Source organism: Hevea brasiliensis, chromosome 12 (genome assembly GCF_030052815.1).
Source record: "Hevea brasiliensis isolate MT/VB/25A 57/8 chromosome 12, ASM3005281v1, whole genome shotgun sequence".
NCBI classification, from domain to species: Eukaryota; Viridiplantae; Streptophyta; class Magnoliopsida; order Malpighiales; family Euphorbiaceae; genus Hevea; species Hevea brasiliensis.
Genome location: NC_079504.1, coordinates 16,524,496 through 16,538,069, shown reverse-complemented (window position 1 = coordinate 16,538,069; position 13,574 = coordinate 16,524,496). Strand labels below are relative to the sequence as shown.

Genomic DNA, 13,574 nt, shown 5'->3' with positions numbered 1-13,574 from the left:
TTTTAATGCAGGATAAGAGACCAATAGCATACTTTAGTGAGAAGCTTAATGGAGCAGCTTTGAACTATTCTACATATGACAAAGAGTTGTATGCATTGGTATGTGCCCTGGAAACGTGGCAACATTACCTTTGGCCAAAACAATTTGTCATCCACACAGATCATGAGTCATTGAAGCATATCAAGGGGCAAAATAAGTTGAGTAGGCGTCATGCAAAATGGGTTGAGTTCCTTGAGACCTTCCCATATGTGATTCAATACAAACATGGGAAAGAAAATGTGGTTACTGATGCCCTATCTCGAAGGTATAACCTTCTTGCCCTTCTTGATGCAAAGTTATTGGGATTCGAATATGTGAAAGAATTATATGCTGAAGATAATGACTTTGCTAGAGTGTATGCAGCTTGTGAAAAGAATGCTTTTGAGAAGTTTTATATGCATGATGGATATTCGTTTAGAGAAAATAGATTGTGTGTGCCTAAGAGTTCCATGCGTGAATTACTTGTGAATGAGTCTCATGCTGGTGGATTAATGGGTCATTTTGGTGTTGCCAAAACTTTAGATGTGTTGAAGGAACATTTTTATTGGCCGAATATAAAAAGAGATGTTGAAAGAGTATGTGTTAGGTGCGTTGCGTGTGCTAAGGCTAAATCTAGAGTTTTGCCACAAGGTTTGTATACACCTTTGCCTACCCCTAGTGATTCTTGGGTTCATTTTTCTATGGATTTTGTGTTGGGATTACCTAAGTCTAAACAAGGCCATGATTCAATTTTTATTGTTGTTGACAGGTTTTCAAAAATGGCACATTTTATTCCATGCCATAAAACTGATGATGCTACAAATGTTGCAAATTTATTTTTTAGAGATATTGTTAGGTTGCATGGCATACCTAAGAGTTTAGTTAGTGATAGGGATGTTAAATTCCTCAGTCACTTATGGAAGGTTTTGTGGGGAAAATTGGGCACTAAGTTGTTATTTTCCACCACTTGTCACCCACAAACCGATGGTCAAACTGAAGTAGTAAATAGGACACTAACTACTCTTTTGCGTGCTGTGGTTAAGCAAAATTTGAAGTCATTGGAAAATTGTATTCCACTTGTTGAATTTGCATACAATAGAAATGTGCATTCTTCTACTGGCTATTCTCCATTTGAAATTGTATATGGTTTCAATCCTTCAACTCCTTTGGATCTTTTACCTTTGCCTGTGAACGAGCTTGCTAGTTTAGATGGAAAAAGAAAAGCAGAATTGGTAAAGAAAATCCATGAACAAGCCAAGCTTCAAATTGAAAAGAAAAATAAAAAATATGCTAGTCAAGCCAACAAAGGAAGGAAGAAAGTCACATTTCAACCTGGAGATTGGGTATGGGTTCACTTGCACAAAGAAAGGTTTCCCTCTCGAAGGAAATCAAAATTACAACCAAGATGTGATGGACCTTTCCAAGTGCTGACCAAAATTAATGATAATGCCTACAAAATAAACCTGCCCGGTGAGTATAATGTCAATGCCACCTTCAATGTTGCTGATTTATCTCCTTGTGTTGATGTAGGAACAGATTCGAGGACGAATCCTTTTGAAGCGGAGGGAAATGATGAGAATCAAGCTACATCCACACCAAAGGATTTCATCCAAGGTCCAATTACTAGAGCTAGAGCTAAATCACTTCAGAATTTAATTTGTGAAATCTTAAGGAGCAAGGATTATAAGCTGGAATGGCATGAAGAAAATTATAAAAGATTAAATTTGGTGAAAATTAAGCTTAGAAGTGACCAGGTGTCATGTGGAGTATTAGGTTACATGGAATAAACTATGGACATGCATGTACCAGATCCAACCCATGTACATGCATCTGCTGGCATCTTTTTTGAAAGAATATTCCTCGCTGTTATAACTACCTCTCTTTTGGACTTAAATGCTCTTATTTGTTGTTGTATTAAATTTACTTTTTGTAAGGAGTTTTTAGACTTTTGATAGATTAATTTTTGTTTGGACTTAAAACTCCTTGCAACTGTTATTAAAGTAGGGATATTTTAGTCTTTAGCTTTGGAGCCAAGAGACTATAAATACAAGTGTAATGAGAGAGTGGAGGACACACTTTGAATATTAATGAAAGATTGTTTCTGCTCCTTTAGTGAGTAAATTGGCTGTTGCCTTTGTTCTTGTGAAGCTCATTAACTTACTGATATTTCTATCTTGCAAGGTTTAATGTGCATAATATTCTTGGTTTATTCATTCTCCATATGAATTAGGTCAAGAATCCCATTTCTGATATTTTCTTTGAATTACACAGCAATCTGATTGTATTGGTTCAAAGAATCAAATTCATACATCTTGATTTGGTGCTTTCCATATTGTTCCTTTAATCCTTGAATGTGGGTTTTCAAGTTACCAATTACTTGACGGTTCACATCACCAAGTGCTTAACTTGTCAGAAAGTAAAGTTTGAGCATCATAGGCCATCAGGGAAGTTGCAGGAGATTCCTATCCCAAAGTGAAAGTGAGAAATGATTATCATGGACTTCGGGCTAGGTTGTCTCATACTACCCAAGGGTATGATTCTATATGGGTGATTATGAACAGTCTAACTATGTCAGCTCGCTTTTTGCCTGTACGAACCACCTATTATGTTGCTCAGTATGCAAAGTTGTACATCTGTGAGATAGTCAGATTGCATAGGATTTCTACTTCCATAATATCTGATAGAGGCCCCAGTTTACTTCTCGGTTCTAGAGGAAACTTCAGGAAGTACTTGCTACACAGCTAAATTTTAGTACAACTTTGCACCTATAGACAGATGAGCAATTTGAAAGGATAATTCAGATATTGGAGGATATGCTTTGCATGTGTGTCATATATTTTGGAGGTCAACGGGATGATCAACTACCATTAATAGAGTTTACTTATAATAACAGCTATCATTCCAATATTGGAATGATGCTCTATGAGGCATTATCTGGCAGGAAGTATAAGTCCCCTTTGTGTTGGATAGAAGTTGGAGAGGCAAGAGTACATGATTTAGATCTAGTGCAGTACACTTCAGAGATGGTTCTTTTAATCAGGGAACCTTTAAAGACAGCTTTTGGCAGATAGAGGAGTTATGCAGATCCAGGGAGGAAAGATATAGAATTTGCAGTAAGTGATTATGTGTTCTTAAAAGTCTCTCCTATGAAAGGAGTTATGAGATTTGGAAAGAAAAACAAGTTGACACCCCATTACATAGGACTTTTTGAGATCACAAATAGAGTGGAAGCAGTTGCTTATCGATTGAAGTTGCTACCTAATCTTTCTTATGTCCACCCAGTGTTGCATATTTCCATGCTTAGGAAATATGTTCCTGATCCTTCTCATGTGCTACAACCAGACACAATGGAGTTAAATGAGAACTTGACTTTTGAGGAACAACCACTGGCCATAGTGGACTATCAGATGAGGCAGCTTCGGTCAAAATAAATATCTATGGTTAAAGTCTTGCGGAGAAGTCAATCTGTAGATGAATGCACCCGAGAGTTTAAGTAGGATATGCACAACACGTACTCATACTTGTTTAGTATGTAACTCAGTATACTTGTTCTGCCTTGTATAAAAATTGGAGGATGAATTTTCTATAAGGAGGAAAGAATGTAATGTCCTGAATATTTAAATAATTTTTTTATGTGAGAATTAACTAGTTTGCCAAGTCCAGGAGGGACATTGTGTAGTTATTGTATTGTGGGCCTAAGGCCTTTTGGATTGAGTATTAATTGAGTTATTTTGTAGGTTGGGTAGATCCTAGGTACTAGAGAAATTTTGTTGGATTTCCAGCATAAACCTAGAGTGTGTTAGGCTCTTTAGTTTTTTATTTTGAGTTAATATTGATAAATTTCTTGAATATAATTATTTAGGTGATTCGAGTTAATCTTTCTAATATTCTCAATCGCTCCAGTGACATTTGAATAATCTGTGAATAGATATTGATTTTATTTGTAATTTTAATATTATTATATATTCAAGACATGCTTATGCATTCACTTATAAATATATTTATGCAGTTAAATATTACGCACGCCTTATATTACATTTTTATTTGATGAGACTATTGTAAATGTCGCCTTAAGGTAATTTGGAGCTGTGTGCGTGTGTCGGCGTGCGTGTGGTGTGATTATAGATATGGGTAGGACGGGTAGTCGCGGCTGAAGCTTGACTCGTTGAGACCTGATCCTTTTTGTGGATAAGTCAGAGTGAATACAGCTTTGAGTTGATCTCGTTGACCCCTGCATGTGAATTATTAAGCAAAAATTCGGCTCGAGTTGATCTCGTTGGCAGGTATTGAAATTAAGAGAGAGCTGTATAGAGAATTAGCTCCCATATATATATACATATTGATGTGACACACAGGTGTGTGAGTGCTCCAAATTATCTTTTATGTGAATATTATTTGAATTGTTTAATATTATGTGACTATGATGTATTTCATATCCTGACAATGCATTAGTTCTAGATAGTTATAGAAATTGTATTTAAAATTAATATCTTACTATATGAGTCGGACGCTCACCCCCTGTTCAACTATTTTTTCCTCAAGTGACAGGTGGGCTCCTTTTGGGAATAACCTGTTTCCTTTCTCACAAGTTTATACAGCAGCAGTTTATTTGTATTTTATTTCCTTGAATTATAATCAAGAACTTCACATGTGCTAGTAGTGTTCTAATTGTGTCGGGACTATAATAATTTATTTCTTTTAAAGTTGAAAACCTATTATATGAATATGTTAGAATGTATGAGATGAGTATCCACTTTGGATAAGAGAGTCAAGCTCTTATTTGATTATTTATTGTTTTGAGAATTATAAAGGTGAGTTGAGCTCCCCAAATTGGATTATTTTTGTGTTTACAAGTTGGGTGAGTTACTACTCTATCTTGGGTAGTCCAATTTATGGTCGGATTCTGTCTGTTTGATTTTTTAAATTTGGACTATAGTTATGGACTTTATGGTTGGGCTAGGGATAGTTAGGTTTACTACAGGCTTTAAAGGCCTTATACTGACCCAAGTTTTAATACCGGTCTGGCTTAGAATTTGAGTCGTAACACCTTAATACAGTTTAAACAAATCTTGAAATTCAACTCAAACTATGAGTTGTGAAATTATCTAACAGAATTGAAATATAAAATTTATGATTATATAAAATCCCCTTAATTTTATTAATTTAATCTAATTTTTAAAGATTAATTATAATTTTATTTAATAATTAAATTTTAAGTTGAAGGTATTTATGTGGCATTTAATTAGGACAAAAAATATTATTTTTTAATTATGTGGAAAAATTTTAAAAGTAATATTTTAATTGAAATTATGGGAATTTTCTTATTTAAAAACATTATTTTAATTAATTGCCACATGAGCATTCTTATTTTAATTTTGATTATTAAACAAATTTGCAACAAATTCGTAAATTGTGTTAACCTAAAGCAAGCTAAAAGCATAAGGTGCGAAGAGTGATGAATTATGATTTGTAATCCTGAATTTCCAGGCACGTAAGCTAAAGAATATCCCAACTGAACAATGGACTTGGGTTTCCAGGATTGCAGCCATGCATCTGAATGGAGACGAACTGAAAATTTTACAAATTGGCAACAATTTCCATTTATACATGACATGATAATATCAATATTACATATACACATTTATTAGGATACCTCTAGAAAAATTCTTATTTAAACTTAATTTATCATAAATTTAAAACATAATTATGTAAAATCTATATATTTAATAATAGAATCCCATTAGGTTTATGGTGAACACCGCATTTACTTTTGTGCCTCACCTTTTATTTACAAATTTTTTTGCAAAATACAAGTAAGCAACCAATTGTAGTGTGCCTAGTCCAGCTAGTAGCCAATAGAAGTAATCAAGATGAGCTCGATTCAGATTATTAGCAAACCAACTATCACGACCTTTCCCTCCAGTGACTATCTCGATGATAGAGATGAGAAAACTGCTAATCAAGCTTCCTACGCCAATGGCGCTGATAAAGAGAGAAAGACCCACACTTCTTAATTCTCTGGGAACCTGATCATAGAAGAATTCTTGCATACCAACCGCGGTCAATGCATGAGCAACTCCATCCGTGATGTATTGAGGAACCAGCCACCAAATGCTCATTGGAAGTGTCTCATTTGGCTTATCAACTAGTCCATATTCACGAGCGACTGCAAGCCTCTTCATCTCAACTATAGCAGCAATTGCCATACTCAGGGCAGAAAAAAACATCCCAGTTCCAATCCTTTGAAGCATTGTAATGCCAGAAGGTTCCCTGGTTAAATCCCTTGCCAAGGGAACAATGATGCGGTCATAGATTGGAATGAATGTAACAACAGAAAGGGTGGCAATAGATTGAAATGAAGCTGGTGGTATATCGAAACCTGGTGCAATTGATCTATCCATAGTTGCTCCTTGCTTAGTACATAAAGTTGGGAACTGTACATCCACAACACCAAATAACAAGCATAAAGCCCATATGGGAACAAGCCTAAGTATTGCCTTAGCTTCTTCAACTTCACTAAGGCTACACACCTTCTCACGCTCCTTTGAGTCATTTGGAACAAACAGGGCTTTGTCAAGGAACCTGGCATATACAACTCAACTCAACTCAACTCAACTAATCTTTTATCCCAAAAATTTGGGGTCGGCTATATGGATTCGCTTTTTCCACTCTGAACGATTTTGGGTTAAATCCTCAGAAATGTGTAATACTTCTAAGTCATGCTGTACTACTCTCCTCCAAGTCAATTTAGGTCTACCCCTTTTTTTCTTTCTATCCTCTAGCCTAATGTGCTCTACTTGTCTAACTGGAGCCTCCGTATGTTTACGCTTCACATGACCAAACCACCTCAATCTCCCTTCTCTCAACTTATCTTCAATTGGCACCACTCCTACCTTTTCTCTAATACTTTCATTACGGACTTTATCTAGTCTAGTATGGCCACTCATCCACCTTAACATTCTCATCTCTGCAACTCTTATCTTAGATGCATACGACTCTTTCAGTGCCCAACACTCACTACCATATAGCATAGCCGGTCGTATGGCTGTACGGTAAAATTTTCCTTTTAATTTATTGGGAATCTTACGATCACATAAAACTCCCGTGGCACGTCTCCACTTCAACCATCCGGCTTTAATCCTATGACTAACATCCTCCTCACATCCCCCATCTACTTGAAGGACTGAGCCTAGATATTTAAAGTGATTACTTTGGGACAGTGCCACTCCATTCAAACTAACTCCTTCCCTATCACCAGTTTGGCCTTCACTGAACTTGCAATGCATGTATTCTGTCTTCGTTCTACTTAACTTAAAACCCTTTGACTCTAGAGTACTTCTCCAAAGTTCTAGCTTCCTATTGACTCCTTCTCGTGTCTCATCTATCAGAATAATATCATCCGCAAACATCATGCACCAATGAATACTCTCTTGTATATGTTTCATGGTTCATCTAAAACTAATGTAAAAGGTAAGGGCTTATGGATTATCCTTGGTGTAATCCAATTGAGATCGGAAAATCTCTTGTGTCCCCTCCCACTTTGCGCACAATAGTAGTTGCTCCTTCATACATATCTTTCAATACTTGTATATACCTAATAGATACCCTCTTTTGTTCTAACGCATTCCATAAGACCTCTCTTGGAACACTATCATAAGCCTTCTCCAAATCAATAAAAACCATGTGTAGATCTTTCTTCCCATCTCTATATTTCTCCATCAAGCTTCTAATGAGAAAGATCGCTTCCATAGTTGAACGACCAGGCATGAAACCAAATTGATTGAGAGAGATAGAAGTATCATGACGTAGTCGATGCTCCACAACTCTCTCCCACAACTTCATAGTATGGCTCATGAGTTTAATTCCCCTATAGTTTGAGCAACTTTGTATGTCTCCCTTATTTTTAAAAATAGGTACTAAAATACTCTTCCTCCATTCATCAGGCATTTTCTTTGAGTTTAGAATCTTATTAAATAATTTAGTTAACCATGCCACTCCCATATCTCCCAAATACTTCCACACTTCAATTGGTATTTCATGGTCCACAAGCTTTACCTACTTTCATTCTCTTAAGTGCTTCCTTTACTTCTAAAGATCTAATCCTTCTAGTATAATTTACATTCTTTTCTATTGTTTTATAATCTATATTCACGCTATTTCCATTTTGACTATTATTAAAGAGATCATTAAAATACTTTCTCCATCTTTCTTTAATGTCCTCATCTTTCACCAACACTTTTCCTTCTTTATCCTTAATGCACCTGACTTGATTGAGATCTTGACATTTCCTTTCTCTACTCCTTGCTAATCTATAAATATATTTCTCCCCTTCTTTAGTTCCAAGTTTCTCATATAACTTTTCAAAGGCCTGTGCTCTTGCTTGGCTAACTGCCTTTTTTGCCTCTTTCTTTGCTATCTTGTACTGTTCATATGCCTCATTATTATCACATTTAGGTAATTTCTTATACCATTCCCTTTTTCTCTTCACTGCCTTTTGTACTTCCTCATTCCACCACCATCTCTCTTTTGAGGGTGGTCCATGTCCTTTAGACTCCCCAAGTACTTTTCTAGCTACTTCTCTAATCTTTGATGCCATCTGTATCCACATATCATTGGCCTCCATATCTAGCTTCCATACTTCGGACTCAAGAAGCTCATTTTTGAACTTCACTTGCTTTACTCCTTTGAACTCCCACCACTTTGTTCGAGCTACACTATTTCTTCTGACCTTATTTGAATTATTCCTAAACTTGACATCCAAGACCACTAACCGATGTTTACTTGTTAAAGCCTCTCCTGGAATGACCTTGCAATCCTTACATAGAGCTCTATTTCTCTTCCTAGTTAAGAAGAAGTCGATTTGGCTTCTATGTTGCCCACTTTTGAAAGTCACTACATGTGACTCTCTTTTTATAAAGTATGTATTTGCTAGTATTAGGTCGTATGCCATAGCAAAATCCAGGATGCTTTTTCCCTCCTCATTTCGACTGCCAAAACCAAAACCTCCATGAACATTCTCATAACCTTGCCTATCACTTCCTACATGTCCATTCAAATCTCCACCAATGAAAACATTCTCTTCATTCGGTATGCTTTGCATTAAATCATCCATATCTTCCCAAAACTTTTGTTTACTCTCACTGTCTAGTCCTATTTGTGGGGCATAAGCACTAACTATATTTATTGTTTCTCCGTCTAGTACTAGCTTTACTAGTATAATTCTATCTCCTACTCTTTTCACAGCTACTACTGCGTCTTTCAATGTTCTGTCTATGATTATACCCACTCCGTTCTTGTTTCTCTCCTTTCTGGTAAATCACAATTTGTACCCTGAATTACCCACTTCCTTACTTTTCTCTCCTACCCATTTAGTCTCCTGAATGCAAGCAAAATTCACCCTTCTCCTTTCCAAGGTATCCACAAGCTCCATTAATTTTCCTGTAAGTGATCCAACATTCCAAGTACCAACCCTGATCCTCCTCCTATCCTGCTCCTTCCTAATTGGTCTCCTTCTATGATATCTTCTATTATTTTCTATGTCTATCTTGTGTTCTGTTCCACTATTTGTTCTATTATCTGTCTTATGGACTAACTTCTTTACCCACACCCGTCCATGATGTGGGAACCCTTGCTCACTTAACACCACACCCGGGCGCCGGCATGGCGCGTCGCTTTCGGTGAACGCCCTACACCCTTGCATATTTATCACTACACCCGGGCTCCGATGTAGCGCGTCGTTAGTAGAGGACGCCCCAACGTTTATATCATTTGAATCTATATCATAGGGTGTGACGAAATTTTTACGCTGGTTGTCACCTACCGCAACCCTCCTCCTTTATCCGGGCTTGTGACCGGCTAAGCGCAAACTACTTAGGCGGAGTTGAACCTGGCATATAAGAAGACCAAATTTGCTATTTTAGAAGGGCCTTGGATGTACTGAAACAACTAAAATTTACTGTCCTTTCAATCCAATATTTTGAACTTGTAAGTTGGATAATTTTACATTGTGTCCTGGTTTACAGGAGAAAGACATATCAGGGCCTTTGTCTCCACTGGTTATCAACACATATCTCAGTTTTAGTTGACTTATTTGGTTTGGAGGCATTGACGACTAGAGTTCCGTATCTACTAGGATAGGGTGACTAATTATAAACATGACTACAAAAGAAATTATAAAGAAATTAGAAGGAGCTGTGAACACTAAATGTTCAGCCCTTTGCATATTAAGATCTTCAAGACATGTTGATGCGCTTGTATTCACTTAAGAACTTTTAATTTTCAGAGAGTAGAAGCTTATTTATCTTACTTGAATTGCTCAGAACTACGGTGAGGGAGTGATCCACAAGATTCTTCCTCCAAGGCTATTGCAGAACAAGAAGATCGCCAATTTCTAACGGTTGCAACAAAAACCTGTCCAATTCTTTGAAATGCACTTTTTTCTTCCACCTTGACAATATAGCGATACGTCTTACTTCCAAGTAAGAAGATGAATAGTGCAATGACCATCACAATACATGGGATTCCAAATCCAAAGGTCCAATTAAGGTTGTCTTGTATGTAGACTAAGAACAGTCGTGCTAATAAGATGCCCGAACACAGACAAAAATACCACCAGTTGAAGAACGAGCTTTTGGCAATGTGTTCCCCAGGGTCTTTTTCATCAAATTGGTCTGCTCCAAAAGCCTGAACACAAGATTTGTACGCACCTTGTCCAAAAGCTACCAAATATAGAGAAAAGAAGAAGAAAACTACTTGAAATGGGCTAGGAGAACAAGCTGTCGAAGTATTGGTGCTTGGGCAATTAGAAGCACCGAAAGAAGAAATTGTAGCCGACATAGTCAGCAAGCCAAGACCCTGTGAGAAAATTCAAATCGTGGCATATGCTTAAAAACCAAATCCATTACTTACTCTATATTTTAGGGTAAAAAAAACTGAAATTTTATTAACCCAGAAAAGGAGGAAACTGCAGATAAAATGAAAGGCCATATAGAATCAGGCACTTCCTCAATGCAAACTGACACAACTTCCTCAATCCGAACTGCCACAACCATCATCAATGTTAGAGTGATTAGCTAAATGATGAGCCCCCATGCATGTTGGCTGTCCTAGGAACAAAACTCATAACTCAATAGAAACAGTAATAACAAATTAAGGAAAAAGCTTACTTACAAGACAAGATATAATTATGCAAGTCCTGTATATTTTATATGTAAATTTCACTATAAATATCATGCCTCGAATTTATAATAGGCCGCGTTTGGCAAAGAATTCAATAACCCCACTTGAAATAAAGATTGTTGAAATATGGAGGGTTTTTTTTTGTCATCAATTTGTTTTATTAGAAATTACTATGAAATAACTTCTCATTCTTAATTTCGAAAAAAGAAAAATTTTCATTCTAAATTTCAAAAAAAACAAAATCTCATTCTTAACCTTACAAGTGGCTAAAACTCATTAATAGCCATTTTCCTTCTCTATAAATATATGATGGAAGCAAATTGGATTGATTATGATCCGATATTATTAGTAAACTATCATGCAGAGTACTTGAAAAATTAGTAATGTTATTTATATTTGTAAACAAAAGAAACTACTGCTACTATTATTATTACTGGCTGAAAGAAACGACTATTTAGTACTATGAAAATCTAAGAAAAAACATTTGTGATTTTATTAATTAATATTTGTAGAAAAAATTAGAGAGGAATTTACCAAAATGCAGATCAGAGAGGAAACGACGATGGTACGATATCTTCCGAGAAAAGAATCAGCAACAAAAGCACCAATTAAAGGAAATAAAAAAGACGCTCTGGTCCAAGCGTTCACGTTCTCGGCCGCAGTCGCCGTCGACTGACCGAGCGGCCCTGTCAAATACGTAATTAGATTCGATGCTATTCCGTAGTGCGCCAACCTCTCTGCAAATTCCATCCCTGTCCCAAAATCAACTAATTAATATCTGATATTTAGCACCTACGTTCTTAAATTATTTTTTTTTTCAGAACCTAATATGAAAGACGCTGATCTCCACCCGCCGGAATTTGATCTGTAGATAGGGAGGCCTTTGTAATCAACGGATCCTTGAACGACGCCGTGTAGGAGAGGAGTTTGGATGCTTTCTGGTGAATCCGAACCGGAAACGCTTATGATGGCCATTATCTCAGAACTGTGAAGGTAAAACAGCAACCTTGTAAATTAATCAATTGTTAGAAAACAGCCGAGAGTAATCATTTCAATTTTAAATTCTGAGCTTTTTATTCCACTTATATTTTAATTAAAGTGTTTTTTGTCTTTCTGTCAGTTCATAGTGATGAGTTAACAGTTGAGCAAATGAATAGGTTCAAACCAAGAGAATAACATTTTCAATGCTAAATGCTGTTGCAATTATTGTCATCGCCGTATCGGTGTGTTTGGGAGGTGAAATGGTAGTGATGAATGTACGTACATGCGTCAGTGATGAACCCTTTATATAGTTAATATAATAATATTTTTTCAATTTTTTTAATAATATTTTATTTATATTATTCTATTAAAAATCATTTTTAAATTAATAAATTTAACTTTTTCAATGTATTATTAAATAACAGTATATTAATAAATTAATAAATTAATAATTTGGGACATAAAAAAATAGTAAAATGAGCAGATTGCTTTCTAAGGTCTCTATTGTATCTCTCTTTAATCCATTTACTTCTCAATGCTCAAAAAAATATAAAAGATACCCTAATGAAATCTACATGATTATATTTAGGATTGCCCAGTGGTGGCAGTGATAAGGTTAATAATAAATAAAAAATTAAAATAAATAATAATAATAATAATAATAATAATAATAATAATAAATACCTTAAAATCACCTTATATCACTATGTGACATATTGTTCACGATTTACAGTCTACATATTACCCGAAATGCAATGTATCTCCATAGAAATTATTGAGAAAGAAATACGATGAAAGAACAAATTGATACTAACTAATTACACCAAGTTTGCACCACCCGAGATAGCACTCTTTCTCCTCTTCACTGCCCATTGAGCTTCGATTTTAGCTCCTCAAGAATGCTAAGCCGAGGCCTGTTTTCCATCAAGCTGAAAATTATTGCCTCCCAGTACTCAAGTCAACGTATTTTTGCTAGAGGAAAAAATCAAATCTTGATTTTCTGTTTTGAATGAAGATAACCTCCTAAGTGGTTTACTCTTCCAGGCAAGGGCTCTTATAAATTGCCGATACAAGTGCGGTTGGTCTCCACTTCAAAAATTGCTAGCAAAATGGGCCTCAGTCTGTTGAGGCTTTAGCTTTTATCTTGGACTTTAATATATACTGATATATCGTCTTAGGTAGGGGTGTGCAAATGGTGAAACCGAACCGAACCGATAAAATCGAAAATTAAAATTTAAAAATTTTAAAAATCGAACCGAACCGATTGATAAGAGAAAATCGAATCGAATCGAATCGATAAATATCAGTTCGGTTCGATTTTAAACCGATCAAATCGAAATTTATAAAATTTCATATTTTTAACATTAAATCTAAATAATAAAAACATAAAAACAAAA

At 35.7% G+C, this 13,574-nt stretch overlaps 1 protein-coding gene across 1 annotated transcript; it reads right to left on the bottom strand.

Moving 5' to 3' along the window:
* Nucleotides 1-5,589: 5,589 nt before the first annotated feature.
* Nucleotides 5,590-12,367, bottom strand: LOC110668426 (protein NRT1/ PTR FAMILY 5.10-like). Its single transcript, XM_021829638.2, has 4 exons — nucleotides 12,021-12,367; nucleotides 11,731-11,948; nucleotides 10,325-10,872; nucleotides 5,590-6,600 (listed from the first exon to the last, which is right to left on the bottom strand). The coding sequence occupies exons 1-4, from the start codon at nucleotides 12,169-12,171 to the stop codon at nucleotides 5,796-5,798; spliced, it is 1,722 nt and encodes a 573-aa protein (XP_021685330.2). The 5' UTR covers nucleotides 12,172-12,367; the 3' UTR covers nucleotides 5,590-5,795.
* Between the last annotated feature and the right edge of the window lie 1,207 nt (nucleotides 12,368-13,574).